This window comes from Balearica regulorum, chromosome 6, assembly GCF_011004875.1.
Source record: "Balearica regulorum gibbericeps isolate bBalReg1 chromosome 6, bBalReg1.pri, whole genome shotgun sequence".
Classification (NCBI taxonomy): domain Eukaryota; kingdom Metazoa; phylum Chordata; class Aves; order Gruiformes; family Gruidae; genus Balearica; species Balearica regulorum.
Genome location: NC_046189.1, coordinates 2,065,963 through 2,085,380, shown reverse-complemented (window position 1 = coordinate 2,085,380; position 19,418 = coordinate 2,065,963). Strand labels below are relative to the sequence as shown.

At 42.8% G+C, this 19,418-nt stretch overlaps 2 protein-coding genes across 3 annotated transcripts in view; both read right to left on the bottom strand.

The window, feature by feature from the left end:
- Positions 1-18,644, bottom strand: part of LOC104637473 (UDP-glucuronosyltransferase 1A1) — a 35,456-nt gene extending 16,812 nt beyond the window's left edge. The window contains exon 1 of one of the 2 annotated variants that reach the window (XM_075755898.1): positions 17,704-18,644. In XM_075755898.1, coding sequence (XP_075612013.1) covers positions 17,704-18,552 — 849 coding nt within the window. In that variant the 5' untranslated portion in view covers positions 18,553-18,644. Of the gene's footprint in view, positions 1-32; positions 961-17,703 lie in introns of those variants that run through there. The other variant, XM_075755895.1, reaches the window with a different exon arrangement.
- Positions 4,253-8,542, bottom strand: LOC104632580 (UDP-glucuronosyltransferase 1A1-like). Its single transcript, XM_075755774.1, has 2 exons — positions 7,595-8,542; positions 4,253-4,440 (listed from the first exon to the last, which is right to left on the bottom strand). Exons 1-2 carry the CDS (start codon positions 8,433-8,435, stop codon positions 4,253-4,255), a joined length of 1,029 nt encoding a protein of 342 aa, XP_075611889.1. The 5' UTR covers positions 8,436-8,542.
- Positions 18,645-19,418: the final 774 nt, after the last annotated feature.

Below are 19,418 nucleotides of genomic sequence, written 5' to 3'. Positions count from 1 at the left end.
AGAGCAAGAATTAAAAACAGAGCATGACCTACCTGAGGTAGCTTCTTGTGAGCACAGTTTACTCCTCCAATTGCAATGATGTTGGGCATCAAAGGTCTTGGATAATCTAACACAAAATCTAACCTCATGAGCCACACGGAACCCTGGCGTAAGAGATCCAGCATAGTCACATCCCGCTGGAGGAACTCAGAAGCCAGGTTTGCATATCGTTGAAAGACAACATCACAGAGAAAATAATTTGGGACATCAAAGATCAGGTTCTTCACCCGCTGGAAAAAGTTCATGCGGTCTGTATGCTCTGTGAATAACCTGGGGACATAAGAAGGGGGATTGGGACACTGAGTGGCTTCAAATTCTAAACCACATGGTATTCCTCGTAAAAAAAACACGGAAGGGAGTGAAAGATGCTCAGCCAGTATCTGCCCGCAGGGTAGTACAGGGTCTGTAAAGACAGCATCAAACTTGCTCTCCTCAAGGTATCTGACAAGCTCTTTGTTGTACAGCAATTGTGTACAGCTGAGGATTACCAAATCAGAGAGAGTTTTCATACCCTGGTATACTTTAAGAAATCTTTCCAGAAAAGATCCTTCTTCAAGTACATCTCGTAAAAATGCCTGGAAATTTCCATCCATCTCTTCCTGTGTGAAAGGCACCGGGTACGTTTTCATAACAAAATTCTTTGTTGGCTTTATGTACAAACTGATTTCAGGTGCAACGACGACTACTTCATGCCCCTTCTGCCTGAGACCATCCAACACTTCCCGCATGCTGAGCCAATGACTCCCGTCCACCGGCACCACCAGCAGCTTCCCACCAGCAGCCAAACCGAGCACGGACAGGAGCAGAACCAGCGTCGCCGTGACTTGCGGATGAGCGCTAAGCACCGGGGCCATGTCTGCAGAAATCTGGTGAGTGCTGCCCAGAACGAAAACCACTGGTGGCACTGAAGCTACAACACCAGCTCTGAGCTTTTAAGCAATCTGTGCTACAACATAACTTTTGATCCTTCAAGGTATTTGCTTTGTGGTAAACGTATAATCACTGAGTTGATAAAAGGCTGCATAATAAGCATTTCATTCCAGCCAAGTCCACCAGCTGGTAGTCTGTGGTCAATGCACTGGATAACCACCATCTGTTTCTGTTAGATGAACAGTAAAGAGTGTCCCAGGAAGGAGAAAGGGTGGCTCTGGATGGGACTGCTGAGAGCTTCTGACAGCTTTCCCCAGCTGACCTTTTTGCACTTGCAGGAAATATGTCACATCCATGTCACTATTCAACCTAGCAGAGGGTGTTCCCTTCCCCCTGGGCAAGACCTACAGAATCATAGAAGTGTTTAGGTTGGAAAAGACCTCTAAGATCATCAAGTCCAACTGTTAACCTAGCACTGCCAAACTAACCTAGCACTACCTGTCCCATATCTCTCTCTCTTTGAAGACTCATCTCTAGGAGGCCTGTGGCCCCATAGCAGGTGCGGAAGAGCTGTTTAAGATGATTTCTGGAGTGAGAAGACAGATGGAGATGGACGCATGATACTAGGTTTTTCTGCAAGACAGATCACCTGCACTAAGTGGTACTTCTAGCGTCTGAGACCTGCCCCAGGGATGGAGGGGCTGGCTTTGTGAGCTGGGAAGGTAGAGCAGAGGTGTATGAACACTCTTTGAGGGGGACTTTCCATGAAATAATTCAGGGCCTCTGGCAAATCTTGCATGGTGTCCAGCAGCGGTGGAGTTGCATGAATGCTCAGGTGGCAAATTACAGTGTCCGTGAGGATGTCTGTAAGATGCTGCAGCCACCTCCACTGTGTGGAATTGCCACACGGGCTTGGTGACCCCGTGGTGCACAAGTCCTAAGTAATAAGACTGAAGAGAAAGCCAGGGCACCAAAGCCAACAGTACAGCTCTCCAGGCTCTCCCACAGAGCAGCAGAGGAGGCTCAGCAGTAAGAACTGTGTCCATTGCTATCTTCTGTGTCTGGGGCATCAAAAGCACATGCCACATCTGAGAGGCTAGCATAATCCCCAAGGCTGCATCCATCCCCTCAGTGCTAGTCGTGCTGTGCTAGATGTGTCAAAGCAGACCTGCTCCATGGCTCCATTCAGTGGGACTTGAGTTTTGAGCTTGGAAAGAGCTTTTAAGGTTTTCTGGGCCATCCCATGAGACTCACTTATAAGACAAATCCAGCACTTTGTCCTACTGTCCACAAATTCTGACAATCCCTTTGGCTGGTGGTTACAACATCCCATCACAGACCTTCACTAGAAGACCCTAGAGCTTCGGATGTCAAGGATTAGGTTCTTTATGTGCCAGAGAAAGTTCATGCGGTCTGCACGCTCTGTAAATACCCAGGCGACATTAAAGGGGGATTGAGACGCTGAGTGGCTTCAAAATCTAAACCACATGGCATTACCCGCAAACAAAAAAAAAACCCAGGTAAGGAACTGAAAGATGCTCAGCCAATATTTGCCCACAGGTTATTACAGGATCTGTAGAGACAGCATCCAACTTACACTCAAGATACCTGACAAGCTCGTTGTTGTAGAGTAAGTGTGCACAGATAGAAAGAGAAACAGCAGACATGCTTTTCCAGAAAAGATCCTTCTTCAAATACATCCCGTGACAAAGACTGGATACTTCCATCTACCTCTTCCTTTGTGAAAGGTATTGGATACATTTTCATAATAAAAATCTCTGATGGTTTTATAGGTATGTTTTTCAGGTGCAAGGACAACTATTTCATGCCCCTTCTGCCTGACTCCTGTCTACCAGCAGCTTCCCACCAGCAGCCAAACTGAGCATGGACAGGAGCAGAACCAGCATCGTCGCAACTTGTGGATGACCACTAAGCACTGGGGCCATTTTTCTGCAGAAATCTGGTGAGTGCTGCCCAGAAAGAATATCCCCAGCTCCAAGCTTTTAAGCAATCTGTGCTATGGTTCTCCAAATGATCTTTAGACTTATTTGCTCTGCGGTAAATGTATAATCGTGGGTATGGCAAAGACGGAATAAGAGGTGTTAAAGGTCAGCCAATTTGGCAGACTGTAATCAGAGCAGTAGCTAGACTGGGAAACACCCACTTCTTTGTATTGGAGGAACACTGGGATTTAAGGAAATGAGGGATCCTTCATCAAGTGGTCTGCTCAAAAGTGCCAATTAACATATCATTGGTTTTCCCAACAAGATTTTTCAGTGTAACAAAATTCCTCCCCTCCTGCCAGTCCAGATAATTTTCTATTTGTAAAAGGTTAGGAAAATACTAATGCTTCACATGGGAAATAGTCTGGTTTATCAATTTTATATCTTGACACTGTAATGAAAATGGAAAATTAGCTATCAAAGTGCATTTCCCTGAAAGGCCTCTTTTTGGAAAGATGAAGTAGAGGCTGGAAGGAGGAAGAACAAGGGCATGGTTGTTTGCCAGATATATTTAAAACTGGATTAGCAACTCAGAAATACTGTTCTGTATCAGTCTGGAAAGAGCATGCCCCAGGGCCATGAAAGCAAACAATGCTAATGCATAGACAGGACTTGCAGATAATCAGTCCTAATTATGAACATGATTGCACAGAAGTAATTTTGCCCATACAGTTATTTACTATGGAGGTTGATAGTATGCACCAGAATTTTTTTAAGGACATTTAGCAAACTACTGCATCTCTAGGTACACCCTTTGTAGGGAAACTTTTCAGAAAGCACCGTAACCTGTTGCAGATGGCTCAGTGCTGGCTAGCAGCTACCAAAACCTCTAACAGTTTTGCAGAACATCCATGCGGTGAAAGGATAAGCCCAGACTGACAAAGCAACCAGAACATTACCTGCCAACCGAGGTCTTTATTTCTAAATTATGAAAGGATGGTTCTATTAACTGAAAAGATTCATTGTTTTCAAAAATCAATTGTGACAGTAAAACAAATAGTTTGAGGTAATAATACCCATCTGACAAACATAAGCAGCAGACTTGCCTGCTAAGATGGGGGATCACCCTCACTAGTGGATGTGTGCCTTGTTAGCAAGAGTGCAGTGATGAACTACTTCCACGTAGCCCAAAGAAAACACTTGTGTAAGCAAAAACACTAGATCCTTCCAATGCTATAGAAAAGTACTTGCAAGGGTGGGAGAGAATGAAAATAAACTCAGTTTCTCACCTATTTTCTTTGTCTTTACAGTATTCCTTACTGCACGTATAAATTCCACACACTCATGTATACAATGATATACACACAGAGCATTGGCAAACAGCATTTTCCCTTCAAACCTTAACGTATTTTATCAAGGAAATCACTGACCTGAGGTAATGGCTTTTTCTTTCCACAGTTTATACCTCCAATGAAAACTATGTTGGGCATCACTGGCATGGGATACTCAAAAACAAAATCCATTCTTTTAAGCCAAATAGATCCATGGCTTAAGAGCTCCTTCATTGTTACTGGTCTGTGGAGAACATCTGAGGCCAGAAGTTCAAATGGCAAATAGGCAAAATTGCAAAGAAAGGATTCTGATGATTTCAGAACTAAGTTTTCCATGCGCTGGATAAATGTCATGTGGTCTGAGTTGTCTGTAAATGTTCTTGGGACATAGGAAGGGGGGTCTGGACACTGGGTAGCCTTCAAATCAAAACTGCAGGGGAGTCCCCGTAAAAAGAAAACAGATGGGATAGAGAGATGCAGAGCTAGAATTTGTCCACATGGTACAACAGGATCCGTGAGAACAGCATCAAATTTACTCCCTTCAAGATATTGCATGAGATCCTTATTGTGCAATAACCTGGTACAAGAGGAGACGTAGAGGCCGGAGATGACTCGAACTTTTTCATAAAGCGCAGTAATTCTTTGAAGAAAAGGTCTTCTCTTGAAAAGATCATTCGCAAATGAATGCATGCTTGCTCCCAGTTCTTCCCTCGTTAAAGGCACCGGATACGTTTTGAGAGTGTAATATTCAGATGCCTTCACATTCAAGTTTACTTCTGGTGCGACAACGACAATTTCATGCTCTTTCTGGCTGAGGGCAGCCAGCACTGAGCGCATGCTGAGCCAGTGGCTGCCATCCATTGGCACCACCAACAGCTTTCCACCGTCGGCCAAGCAAAACAGAGATAGGAAAACCAAAACTCCCGCAGAACCTAAGTAACTGTATTTACTTACGTGAGCCATGTTCCTAGAAAGCCAAAGTCTGTTCATCTGCCCTGACCTAAGAGATTTTAAGTAGACCCTTAGCCCCCCTGCCAGATTCTCACATTCCTCCTTAACGATCCGGCTTTTCCAGCAAAACCAGTAGGCATTCAAGGCACTGATGAATCGTTTAAGGAATGTGATAAATCAACTTGGGTTGGGCAGAACTGGGCTTGGTATCTGAGGCTTCCTTGGGACGAGTCCTTTCTGATTGATTCCCTGTGCTGATTGATGTTAGAGTGAAAATAAAATCAGACTTTGGAAAAACAAAATCCCAGGTTTTTGAATAGTGCAGGCACTAGGAAATAACTGGGCTTGCTGAAAGCAGGTGTTAAAATGCTTTCTTGCTTTTCTTCTTTCTTTTTGATAAGCATTTTGTGGCTGTTCTGAAATGCTTGTTGAGTTTATGTTTAAAAATACAAAATTATGCCACTATACAGTGCGATATCTATGCAAATCCTAAGGAGGAGCCTTGTGATTTACATACAGCTCAGCACTGGGGCCAGGTACACCACCAGGTACAAATTTATTACAATAAGCAACATTGCAGCAGAGGCTTGCATCGGCGAAGGAAAACCACCGAATCCATGCTGTCATGCATAATAACACTTTGTTCTCGTCCTGACCTATCTCTCTGTGCCTCTCTCAATCATTTTCTTCTTCAAGGAGCAATAGGAAGGAAAAGCCACTCAGTTCTCCTTGTACCTAATTAAATACAGGAAAGCCTGGACAGAAGTAGCCAGTAACAGCCCTCTTGTTTCAGGCCAGGAACTGATTTTAAATGGTAAGATGTGGCATTATTACTTCAGATGAAAAACTAAACGTGAGATACCATGTCTGAGCAGTTAACAAGTACTTGTGATAAACTTATCAACCTTCAGGATTATATTTTGCCGTTAGATGTAACTGTGTGATGCAGAGGCATAGTCGGAAGACAAGAAGAAATCAGGACTGAAGAACCAGTCCTTTGGCAATAAATATTGCTGCTGGACTATGATCTTTAGTCCCTGAGCAAGATGAGAGTGAGCTTTGTCTTCAGAGGAAAGTCTGATTTTAACCTGGAGCTGCCATATGGCCTCGCCTCCAAGCAGGATGCTGCCTTCCCAGAGGATCTGCCAACTGAGGAGCCATTAAGCAGCTCTGATGGACAGAACAGATAGGAAAAAGCACTACCCTGATAAAAGTGGCCGTGGGTGGGAGGGGTTGACAAGCAATCTGAAAGAGACTTTCACGAAAAAACAAGATAGGAACACTAGCAGGTCAACAGAAATAAACAGTACTTTCAATGGGCAGCATCAGGAGGAGTAAAGCAAAGCCTGAGAGCAGTTAAGGTTGGCTCTGGGGAAGATGTGCCAGGCTTGTAAAATGCAAATCTGTTTTCTTGTGAAGCTTCAAATTTGGGGGAAGAGTAAGAGTGGTGATAGGCAGGACAACTCCATTCCCTAAGACTCAGGGAAGGCTGGCAAGTGAAAAAAGTTCAAGGGAAGAATAGAGGAGAATCTGTTTATTTTTAGGAAATGTTGTTCACAAAGGATAAAACTTTATCCTTTTCTAGGAAACACTGTGATTTACTGCTGAAACAGCTGGATGACACTAACTACAGATTCATCATCTGCTGAGGAGAGCTGTGTCCTCTCTCTCCTTTTTCCACTTTGTCTCTGGCTTTACATGAGGCTGTTCTTACAGCAGAAGCAAACAAGAATATACATCACATGCAGCACCAAGTACATCATGAGCACCAACAAGCTAACATACACCACATGCATGCCTTCATCAAGTACTTTTTAGACCACAGATCCCCAAGCGTCCACCCATTAACATTTCCCTATCCAAACTGGATGTCTCCTAAAAATGCAGTTGAGAATTCAGCTGTCTAGTTTTTGTGATGGAAGCCGTTTTTAAACCCAAAATCTTCAGCATTATTAGATATATTAGCCTGCAACACAAACACGAGACTGCTGCTACAGAAAAGAGCACATGATGCTATTGCACATAACCCAGTGAGTTACTTTTCTGACTGGATAAGCAACTCCTGAAGAAATACTCTACTGCCTCTTTATGTGGGGCACAGAATTTTTGGAAGAGCTGTTATAATTCACCTACCCTTTTTTCCATGAATTCCTGGGCAAGGTGGTGTTTGTGTACCTGACTTCAGCTAGAATTAAACACCACATAGCATGTGATCCTCTCACCGAACAAAATCCCTGTGTTGGGCAGACCCAAGGAAATGAGGTGGAATCACATCTGGTTCTCCTGGTCTGCTATACCACTCTGTTTTTCATGTGGATTTGCTATACGGAAAGCGTTAATCAAAATTACTTCTTTAGATAAGAAACGGACTTATCAAACACGCTATTAGACCTCACCCAGATTGTGCAGGTGTACAACTGCCAGAACTTTTCCCTTATTATACTTTTCCCAGCCAATCACTAACCTGAGATAATGATTTCTTCTCTCCACAGTTTATGCCTCCAATGAAAATCATATTGGGCATCAATGGCATGGGATAGTCAAAGACAAAGTCAAGTCTCTTCAGCCAAATGGATCCGTGACTTAAAAGCTGCGTAAGTGTCATCGGCTTTTGGAGAAATTCTGAGGCCAGGCTTTCAAATGATGAAAAGATAATACTGCAGGTGAAAGACTCTGAAATGCTGATCAGGAAGTTCTTCACTCTCTCAGGAAACGTCATATGATCTGTATTGAGCGAGAACATTCGTGGGACGTAGGATGGTAGGTCTGGGCTCTGAGCAGCGTGAATGTCTATAGCACATGGGACACCCCGCAAGAAGAAAACAGTAGGGATAGAAAAGTGCAAAGCAATTATCTGTCCACAAGGTGTCAGAGGATCTGTAAAGACGGCATCAAATTTACTTTCTTCAATGTATTTCATCATCTCTTTGTTGTACAGTAAGGAACTGCAGGAAGCTTGAAACATGGCAGAGCTCTGTCTGAAATTATTCCAGGTATTAAAAAATCTGGTCATGAAAGGTTCTTCGCTGAAACAGTTTGCAACAAGTGAGTGCATTAGTTCTTCCATCTCCCCCTTTTTGAAAGGTACAGGATACGTTTTCAAGTCATATATCACCGAGGAATCTATCATCATTTTGCTCTCCGGTGCAATAACAACTATTTCATGCCCTCTCTTGCTTAGTTCTGCCAGCACTTCTTTCATGCTGAGCCAGTGGCTGCCCTCCATCGGGATCACCAGCAGTTTCCCGGCAGCGGCAGGACTCAGGCAGCACAAGAAGAGGAGCAGCACTGCCGCCAGCATGTTGCGAGTTGGACAGACAGGAACCCATGCACGAGAGAGGCCGGGGTGGTTTGCAAGCTTTTGTAGCTATGCTCCACCTATGCAAACACACCACTTGGCAATGCTTTGTCATGATACCTCTGCCCTTTTGACTTGGTTGGCATTTCAGTTGTTCACAAGTTTGCACGCAATGGAGTCATGGTAGGTGATTAATGATTATAAAAGGTTGAGATGAGGTTTGTACTTCAAAAGCAGGTTTGCACTAATGCTAACACAAGAAAAGTGTGTCTCCTATGACACACTTTGCTTGCCCAAGCTGAGACTACAGGTCAATGTCTCAGCCTTCTCCCCATAGTAGGACCGCATGACACTTCTTACCGTCAACCTCCTTTACAGACATTTACTGACAATATGCTCTGAGGTACATGGGAATCCATGAAAGAAATGCATCCACAGAGTGGATGAACAGAAACACTGCTGGGATTACCCCACATGGTAGTACTGGGTCTGTGAAGAGCACACCAAAATTACTCTTTTCCATCTAGTGCTGGAGTTCTCTGTGCCACTGAAGGCTGTCAGACTTGCCATAGAGTGTAGTAACATGGTATTTTTTATAAATACTTTTTTTTTTTTTCCCCTAATGAAGCTGAGGCAAGTTGTACAGTGAAACATAACCTGTAGTAAAGATAACGATGAAGACAGGCTGAGAGAGTTGGGGTTGTTCAGCCTGGAGAAGAGAAGGCTCCAGGGAGACCTTAGAGCCCCTTCCAGTCCCTGAAGGGGCTACAGAAAAGCTGGAGAGGGGCTGGTGCCAAGGGCAGGGAGTGACAGGCCAAGGGGAATGGCCTGAAGCTGCAGGAGGGGAGATGGAGATGGGATGGGAGGCAGAAATCCTTCCCTGTGAGGGTGCTGAGGCCCTGGCACAGGTTGCCCAGAGAAGCTGTGGCTGCCCCTGGCTCCCTAGCAGTGTTCAAGGCCGGGTTGGATGGGGCTTTGGGCAACCTGGGCTAGTGGAGGGTGTCCCTGCCCATGGCAGGGGTTGGAACTAGATGATCTTTAAGGTCCCTTCCAACCCAAACCATTCTGTGATTCTATAAATATGAGAAATCAATGTTAAAGTACCAGGGGTTTGTTTTTTCCCTTTTTTTTTTTAATAACCAAAACCAATTGGTACAACTGAGAAAAATGAATTCTTTTTTCATTGATGCAAATATGTGGTTTTTTGAAGATAAGTAGCCAACAGAAAATCTTTCACCATCTCTACATATAACTTCCATCTAACCTTTTGTCCTACTGGGTGTAAAACTAAGTTGCAAAACAGCAGTTCACCATTGTACCTCAGATAACGTAAACCAATGAGTTTCTAATTCATGAACTCACGAGTTCCTGGCCCATGTCAGTTTAGTTCATAACTGAAACAGTTCATGAACTCTCTGGGTCCAGATCCTTCTCTGTTGTAAACTCTTGGGGTTTTAAATGTTTGTGATAGCCTCTCACCATAAAAGTTTGTAAGTAGGTGGCTGGGCAGGTGCCTTTGAGATAGTATTTGCTCCTCCTGGGCGTGCAGGGCTCTATATCACTGGTGGAGCTTTCTTTCACGTGTAGTTTCTGCATGCTTATTTTCAAGCCTTGTGGGAAAGCTTTGACCTTATTGAGAACCTGCCCTCCAAAAACAGCAGCCAGCTCCACCACCTGCACTGGCCCCATATCGGTAGTTTACAACATGGGAATTTTCAAAGAGCTCAGAAGAAGGGGATGCACAGAAACAGACCTGTTGCTCAGAACCTCTGAAAAGGCTGTCAAATGAACACTAGAAGAAGATGCTTTCAAGCTAGAGTGACAGATGAATACAGACAGTCATGCACGTCTCACTTGAATATCTGATCAGAAATCTTTCCCGCTCTTGACTCCATGTCCTTTTGAAAGACCCCTTGTGAGCAACTGCTGCTCCTTTTCCTTCATTCGAACATACATAACCAGCTAGAGTGAACCGAGTGGCACTAGAGACTGTTCTGGTAAGAGGATTTGCTCTGCCGCTTCCAACACAAACACTAAACATACTTATCTGGACAAAAGGGGAGGATATTAGGGGTTTCTTCTACACTACTCTGTTTCAGGGGTACTCAGGGGTATTCAAGTATTTGCAATACTTGAATATACTTTTCCTGCTTTCGATCTGCTATAGAATATGCTGTACTCGATTCAGAGACCTGGTTGGTACCCAAAAACCTGAATGGGATTTTACAGAAGACATCCATGCCTAGAAAAGCTTAAAACCTAATTAAATAACCTCTGAAAGAAGGTTGCATACTAGGAAATGACATTTCTGCATCATGCAGGATTTCTCATTAGCTATCTTTAAATACCAAGGTGTTGTCAGTTAGGATGCTTTAGACATTTATTTTCTTTTCAATAAAAACAAAACAAAATTTTGTACCTGAGGCAGTTTTTTCTTCTGATCACAGTTTATCCCTCCAATAAAAACCATGTTTGGCATCACTGGTGTCGGGAACTCAAACACAAAATCGTATCTCATTAGCCAAACAGATCCACGGCTTAGGAGGTCTGTAGCTGTCACTTTCTTTTGCAAAAAAACGTATGCAAGTTCTTCAAATTGGGTGAATATGGGCTTACAGTAAACAAACTCCAGCATACGAACCAGCATGTTCTTCACGCGTTGAGTAAATGTCATGCTATCTGAATTATTTAGGAAGAGTCTGGGGGCATAGGAAGGAGGGTTTGGACACTGGGTAGCTTCAGAATCCATGCCACAAGGAAATCCTCGCAAAAAGTAGACGGAAGGAATTGAAAGATACTCAGCAGTTATCGGTCCGCACATCAGAATTGGATCCGTGAAAACCACATCAAATTTGCTCTCTCTCAAATACTGTATCATGTCTTTCTTGTGCAAAAGGCTCTTACAGTTGCTGAAAAAGTACTTGGAAATTTCTAACATGCTTCTATACATTGTAATAATAATATTCAAAACAGATTGTTCAATAAAATGAGCATTAACAAATGACTTGAGCACAACAGCTAAATAGTCCTCTGCGTAAGGTATTGGATATATTTTCACTGTATAATTCTGAAGCTCCTTCGGCTTCATATACAAACTTGTTGACGGTACAACCAACAACAACTTCATGCCCATTTTGCTGGAGTTTCCCCAACACTGGGCGCATGCTGAGCCAGTGACTTCCATCCTGAGGTATCACCAGGATCTTACCACCTTCAGCAAAGATTAAAGATGACGTCAGAAGAAGAAATATCCAAGTACGTTGATAAAAACACTCAAACGGAAGAGCCATTTCGGTGGAAGTAAACCGGAGAGTTCCGCTCTGGAGGCATCCGACACAGTCCTTTATATGAAGGTATGAAGGTCCATGCAAACTTTAACTTTTCTGCAGGGAACTTATTGACTACAGAAATAAATATTTAACTTTCCAATATTGTTGTGGTTATCCTTCAGTATTGGAATTGCTTGTATAACAGGGAAGGGGAGCACACTGCTCTTGAAAAAAAGATTTCCCCTCTGCACTTTTTGTTAATTTTTAAGCTTGGGAGTATGTCAGCACATTCCTTTCTTCATGAAACTAAGACGACCAGGGACGTCATGTTGTAACAATAATTGTGGTTAATACCAGACTTGGTAAGCACTCAGTGACAAAATAAGCCTGGTTTTGCTTTCAAGAGGCAACCTTTAAAATACACCCAGCAGAATGAATGGAAATGGCAACATCATTTATTTTATGGACTAGCCTGAGAACACCTAACCAGTATGTAGCAGGTCAATGTTAAATTCCCACATCCTCAAAGCTGTCAAACCTGCATGTCCTATGAGTATCTCACAGCTACCGGGATGTACCGTGCAATCCCAAAACTGAGGAGAACAACAATCCTGTTTGGCTTTTCTCCCCATGGTACTAGAAAGAAGGAAAAAAAAAAAAAAAAAAAAAAAGAACTAAATGATAGGTTCAGGGCAAGTGAAGGGAAAGGAGGCTGGGGTAGACCTTTTGGGACACAAAGAAGGAGCCTTGGTCTTTGGTGACTGTCCTGAAAACCCTTTTTATATATTGTAAGCAAGACAAAATTTAGGAGGAGATATGATATCTTTTACTAATTCCACTGATAACACATACAGACAAAACCCCAACAAGCCAACTAGGCTTCTGAGCTCTCCTCCTTTCACAGATACAGGTGGTAACATAAGCAACCACATACAGGTGTCTCCCAGACCTCTTCAGCTACAAGCCCTGACAGAGCTGCAAACTTTCCTTTCCATGTTCCCTTTTGAGCAACAGCTCAACTTTGATGAGAAGAAAGATCCGCTCTTAATCAAATTAGCCAGGAATTTTGTAGTTGGACCTGGAGGTTTGAATCCACTCACAGGGAAGCACAAGCTGTCCCTAGAGTACATGTTTGCTGAGGGAGGAACTGATTGTTGGGCTGTTATAAAAAAAATAGGTGGTAATACCCCAGCTTGGGTTTCCAAAGAAAGCTCTACTAGGGTAGTGTGACCCCTTGTTTGCTGGCATTTGCTGCTATGGTCTGGAAAACTGCAGTGAACCAAGGCCCTCAGGGCTTTGCTGGAGGCATGTTTGCTCTTTATGCAAGTAAAACCAATGCCAGACCAAAGTCTTTTGGCTGGTGTGCTAAGGAAGAGGTCCTTGTGAAGAAAAGAGCTGGTCTAAAACTAGTAAAGAAAAGAACTGGTCTAAAACTATCAGCAGCACAAAGTTTTTCCTGTTCCTTCCTTTCATAAGCAGCTGTGGGATTTCCAGCATCTTCAGTATGGAGAAACAAACCCTTACAGCCTTAGGCAATGGGGTTTGTCTCAGTAGACCCCCAAAGGGTGGTAGCACCACTCTGCGTACCTCCACACTGTCATGCTGATGTGGAGGAACCACCTTTAGACATGGAGAACAGCCAATACAAAGTTCATCTTCCAGTCTCTGTGTGAGGATGAGTCTCTTGCTAGTATGGCTACACTTTCTTATGGACTCAAAAGACTCCCTACTTTTTGTACCAGACCATGAGCAAAAACTGCAGAAAAGGTGGAGCAGCAACAGGAAGGACAGAATTAAGAAAGAAAAGAAAAGATAAATTAGAGGTAAACAGAAAACAAAGAAAGGATAGCACAGAATCAGCTGAAGTCAGATCTAAGCGGGGTAATTATTATTCAGAAAATTAACAGACTGGCTCATTTTTCAAAATAACATGGTAAGGTTTACATGTGTTTGTTGTTCATTATCCAGTAGCGAAGAGCACCTGGACCTTTTGGGTTTGAAGGGTGTGGTGCTCGTTACCACTCCTATTTTATGTGCAGTGGAGAACCACAGAATGGTTTGAGGAGCAGAGGTTTCGAAGAGTGAGTACTACATGCTAGCTCCTGGCATCTGGGAGGAAAGGCATCCCCACTGGATACTGAAGGGCAGACATTTCATGGTCAACAAAGCTGAAGCTTGGGTGACTCAAGACAGCAGGTTACTTTTCCTTCCAGGAGTATCTTCTCACCATAAGACTGGTGTGGGTTACTCCAGGCTGTTTCTTTTTGCAGGTGAGGTGCATTGAGACTGCTTGGACCTTCAGCCATAACTATATTGAGGGGTTTGGGTGTAGGCGTACTTACCCCTCACCCTATGATTGCTTCAGCTGGAAAAGGTACTAAAACTCTTGGAAACTCCTTATCTCTGAGTTGGACTGGTTGTGATGTGTGGATTTCTTCTAATCTGAGCAGCAAACAGTGAGTGGCAGTAAGGGAAGAGGGTAGCAAATGGATACCTCAGCAGCTACTTGTATTAGTAGCACTAAAACTAGAACTAAACCCAAATTTTTTTTGATGCAGCCTGGAAGTGTTGGTTTCCTCTACTGGATTTGTTTTCCTCTTGTTAGATGAGATTATTCACCCCCTTATGCTCTGGGTCTTGTAAACAGGAACAGGTTGCTCAAATGCATGAGTAATGATGAAATTTGATTTACCAGGTTTATGGATGATGGAACAGGCTTATATATGGAGGAATCCTTGTGTAATTGAACCCACTCCTTTTTTTTTTTTTTTTTTTTTAATGCTACACAGTGTCAGACAAAAGGATGCAGGTTGGTAGCTGCTGATGTGAACCTGCCTGATTCCCTCCTTACATTTTACATAGCTGTGGAGTCATACTGGCATTCGCCTGCACTGGGTAAGACAGTGTGTAGTTTGGCTAGCTGACTTCAGAGGAAAAACAACCCATAAAACTGATGACAAAATGGACTGCAAGTTGGAAAGTAACCTTACTCTAAGTCTTTGCAGTAGCAAGAAGCAGCAGGCAGGTAAGCAAATCGCAAAATACAGATCACTTCTAGGGCAGCTCTTTCCTCAGCAGTGAATAGAAATCATATGAAAGTGAATTGTATGTGATCCTGAAATTAATGGCTGCATCTTAACAGAAAGACAGGTGACACTTAAGGCTGCCCAGGTAACTGTAATTGGAACATTTCCTAACTGTTGTAGGGCAATGTTTGATATTTGTACATTTCATGCTCTTATAGCCTTTCTAGATTTTTGTGCATAGACATCTGTCAAATACTGTACCTTTAGACTCGCATTACAGAAGGTGTTTTAATTTAACCAGAAGACAAACTTCCCACAGAAAGGGAAACTAAGGCAGTAGTTCCATTTGATATGAGGGAATTTTTGTCGAAAGAACTGTTTTACAGCTTCCTTCAATATCTCTTTTTCAAAATACAGGAGGCACAGGGATGCGGACAAGAGCAGACTGAAGAGGATTGTGAGATGAACTGTGTGGTTACAGCAGCCGTTTAGGTTGATACATACCGTGCACTGAAGATGTACAATGCATGACGGTTAAACTTCCTTTTTCAAAATCAGTGCTGCTTTTACTTTCCTGATGTTGTGTATTTTGCCCTTGCAATATAAGGCAGATGAATGGGATTGTTGGCTTTAAAGGCGCTCAATATTCTTTACAAAAGAATAACAACCAGGTGCTGACGTGATATCGGGCTGCTCTGAACTGTCAGTAGGTTCATCAACACCCTGAATATCGCACCAAAAAAGTAACCTGGTTAATGAACAGTGATGACTACTGCTTCAGTGCTGAAAATGAAGAGTTCCCCTATAGCTGTGCTGATCTTAGCTGCCCACGTTAGCGAATGGACAGTACCTGCAGACATGACAGGAGCCTTTCTGAGGTTACACAAAGTGACGTTTGGGTTGTGCGGGCTTTTTGAGAAAGCGTGTGTGCCAGGGATGTGTGCGTGCTTTAGTGCTGCTTACTGTATGCTCTGGCTTCTTGACAAAGTCTTTGAATTCCACTTTAATTGTACGTTTCAAAGGACCAGTTAGAAATGTCTCCTTATCAGAGCTTCCCAGATGCCTCTGGCTCTGGCAGGAGGGTTTCAGAACAGGACCTGTTTTCTTAAACCTTGTGCTGGAGGGACAAATCACAAGGTCTTTATTCAGTTATACTTGTCCTTTACTTAACTACCTACTTGAATTTTAATGTTTTAAGTTAACCACTTGATTAAATGAGTTTGGAAAAAAAACCACAACTTTGAAAGGCTGCTGTAGCTTACATTTCTGATCTTTACTTTGATCAAATCATACAAACTTTGTTTTTACGAGCTGCCCAACAAAAAGCAACTTTGCATTAACTTTGGCTAAAGAGGAGATGTTTATCAAAGTGCCTCACGGCTCGAAGTCCGACTTCGTTTTGCAATGCTCCCCTAATGAGGGACCGCTTACTGTGCCAGCCTTCAGGTTCTTCTGGAGTCATTAGAGGGTGAGTTGGCGCAGGACCTCTGCTTAGTCATCCTAACTTTTTGTTTTCTTGTCTGTTGAGCAATGGGCTACCGGGTTTCGCAGAACTACCCGTTCTTATCATACGATTTTATTTCTGAACAGTAATGATCAACCCAGGGTTTACTACTGTGTATGGATAGGGAGGTATTTTTTTTTTCCTCCCATATGAATCATTTAACATTTGTTTACTTTCCACTACATTATTGCCTTGCTGCTGGGCACTGTTCAAAGTGAAATAGGAGAAACTCCTGTGCTCCCTGTTGAAAATGTAGCTAGAAAAGGCAGACTGAAGATATAAAAGGTTTTTCAAGGTTTGGAATGTGTGATTTCCCCGAAATGACAAATGTCAGTGTGACGATGGGAGATGCCAAGACTAAAATGAGGGCAGGATGGCTCTACCCTTGTAGCAAGCTACAAACTACTTGCAGTCTGAGACTGTCAGGATACAGATGTAAAGACTTATGCCATAAAACCAGCAAGGATTTGCCTCTTCAATCTCAATGTATTAAGTGCTGCTCTCTGGAGCCTAATGTGAGAGAATGCCTTATTTATAATATTATTCTAATTTATAATATTATTTTTTATTTGCCTTATTCTTAAGTTCAGTGGACTCTGCATAAGCCTGTCAAAGAGTATAAAATAAATCTGAAAAAAAAGAAAAAAACCCCAAACAATCCTTCAGCTCAAAGGTCTTGTACTGCTATTCTGCAGTGAAATTATGTGAGCACAATTCAGAAGCGAGGGAGTTACTTCATAGGAAAGAGATTTGTGTCCTGCTTTGTGCCTGGAAAGAAATGTCTAGTGCTATTAATTGTTTTAGAGATGATATGGTAACTATCAAAATAGATTTCAATTTCTAGATTAGCTTTAAAAAACCTGCAGAACAATTCTGGTAAAAGCAAATGTCAAGAAATAGATGTGAAAACATCTGAGTTTTGCATAGAAGTGTCTTTCACCAAATACACTATTTTAGATTAATTCTTCCCATTTCAGCATGACATTTATGTTTCACCATGATCTGCAAACAGAAATAACTTAACATAGATGGCCAGTTTGGAAACCATATGTCACCACAACCAAAACAAATTAACTGACTTTGAGCCTAGAGTTAAAAGACAACTCTCAGAGCATGGTCTTTGAGTTTCTGGTGAGGTGAAAGAAATATATGTTGGGCTCCAGGAAAATTAAATCAAAACTGCATCTGGTGGGTAAATAACATACTGTCACTGAGGATGGTAATTTGTAGCTGGCAGATAAAGTGCTTTTTGTTGTTGTTGTTGGACTTGTCAGAAGATCCTCGTTAATGCAAATAAGTCATCTGCCTCCATCAAGGTAATTTGATTTCAGCTTATGGAAAACAACTGTGAAAACCTAGTTGTTGTAAATCATTACCAGAAATAAAAAAAGCAAACAATAGCACTAAACTTTCAGAAATGACATAATCACATTTCATTGGAAAATACATAATTTGGAGGAAAAAGACCATACCTTAGACAGTGGTTTCTTCTGAGCGCAGTTTATACCTCCAATAAAGACCATGTTGGGCATCACTGGTCTGACGTACTCAAACACAAAATCAAATCTCAGAAGCCAAATAGAAGCAGAGTTCACAAGGTCTAGCAGGGTTACATCTCTCTGAAGAACTTCGGAGGAAAACTTTATTGCGTCTGCATAGAAACCATTACAGTACACAAGCTCCAGGAGGGCAACCAGAGCATTTTCCACTCTCTGGAAAAAAGTCATGTGGTCTGAGTTGAAGGTAAATAGTCTCGGGGTGTAGGACAGAGGGCTTGGGCACTGCGGTGCTTCGTAGTGTAAGTTGCAAGGAAATCCCCTCATGAAGAACACAAAGGGAAGAGAAAAATAATTAGCGACTGTCACTCCGCACATGAAAACGGGGTCTGTTAGGACAGCGTCGAAGTTGCTTTGATTCAAGTACTGCAGGGTCTCCTTGCTGCTGAACAGGTTCTTGCACTGAAGGTAGAACATCTGGAAAACATGCACTGAGCTGTTGTACAGTGCAAGAGCGTTCAGCGGGAAAGGCAGGTCCTTCAGGTGAGCAGCAACGTACTCGTGAAAGGCATTATCCAGCTGTTCTAATGTGTAAGACACCGGGTATGTTTTCACGGTGTATGCCTCTGTTGTCTTCATCTGCCAGCTTACTTCTGGTATAAGTACCACCACTTCATGTCCTCTCTCGGTGAGCTTTTCAACCACTGCCCGCATGCTAAGCCAGTGGCTTCCATCCATGGGTACCACCAGGAGTTTCCCTCCATCTGAGAGGCCAGGGAGGAGGAAGAGGACAAAAATCCAGGCACAGCAAAGCCTCAAAGCCATCTTCCTGCAGCCACAGTACGGACTGTGAAAGAGTCGTCTCCTTTGGTAGCTTGAAGATGCTTTTGAAGGAAGCTGATGGGTTTATCTGTTGAGTTGTGCTGCTTTGTCATAACTGTCTAGTTAATGATTCACTGCTTTGGGTTGTGGGTTGTTTGGGGTTTTTTTCTTTCATTACTTGTAAAGCCAAATGTCGTGACCTTTTCCTGTGCTGAGTCATTGGAGCTCCTCAGTGTTCAACAGAGAAATAGCTCCTCAACGTGCTAGCCAGATTCCTTAGGACTTCTCTCTTGATCATTGATGTGCTCTGTCTTACACCTTGGCCAGGACTGCGGGAGGCAAGCCTGGTGCAAACAACTCCAACACCACAGTAACAACTGAAAACAGCCTCAAATTTCATTGTGGTTGGAGACATGGATGCTCAGATAATTTTTCTGAGGACACAACAGGAGACCCTCAGGACAAGGGGAAAGGCCAGATGAACCAACTCTTCTGAGCTAGCAGGTATTTTCACAGTCTACAATGACACCAAGAGAGGGTGACCTGGCAACTGAGGCAGAGATTGAGCCATGCAGCCTCTGTCCCTCGGGCACACATCTTCTTTTCTCTCTGTTCTGTACCGTGGTCAACGCAATTAAATTAATTGTGTATTGCTTCCTTCATGTTTTCCTATTAGTCTTTTAATTTCTTTTTTCATTTTAACAATGTCTGTAACTTTTTTTTCTTGTGTAGAGAAATTACTGGAAAAGCAGCAGAGAGCAGTTTTCTTTCAGGATAACTTTTCAGAAAACAAAATATTTGAGCTTCGGAGTAAGGTGGAGAAGCTCTGAGGTAAAAGTGGAAAAAATAGTCTCAGAATCTTTCATGTT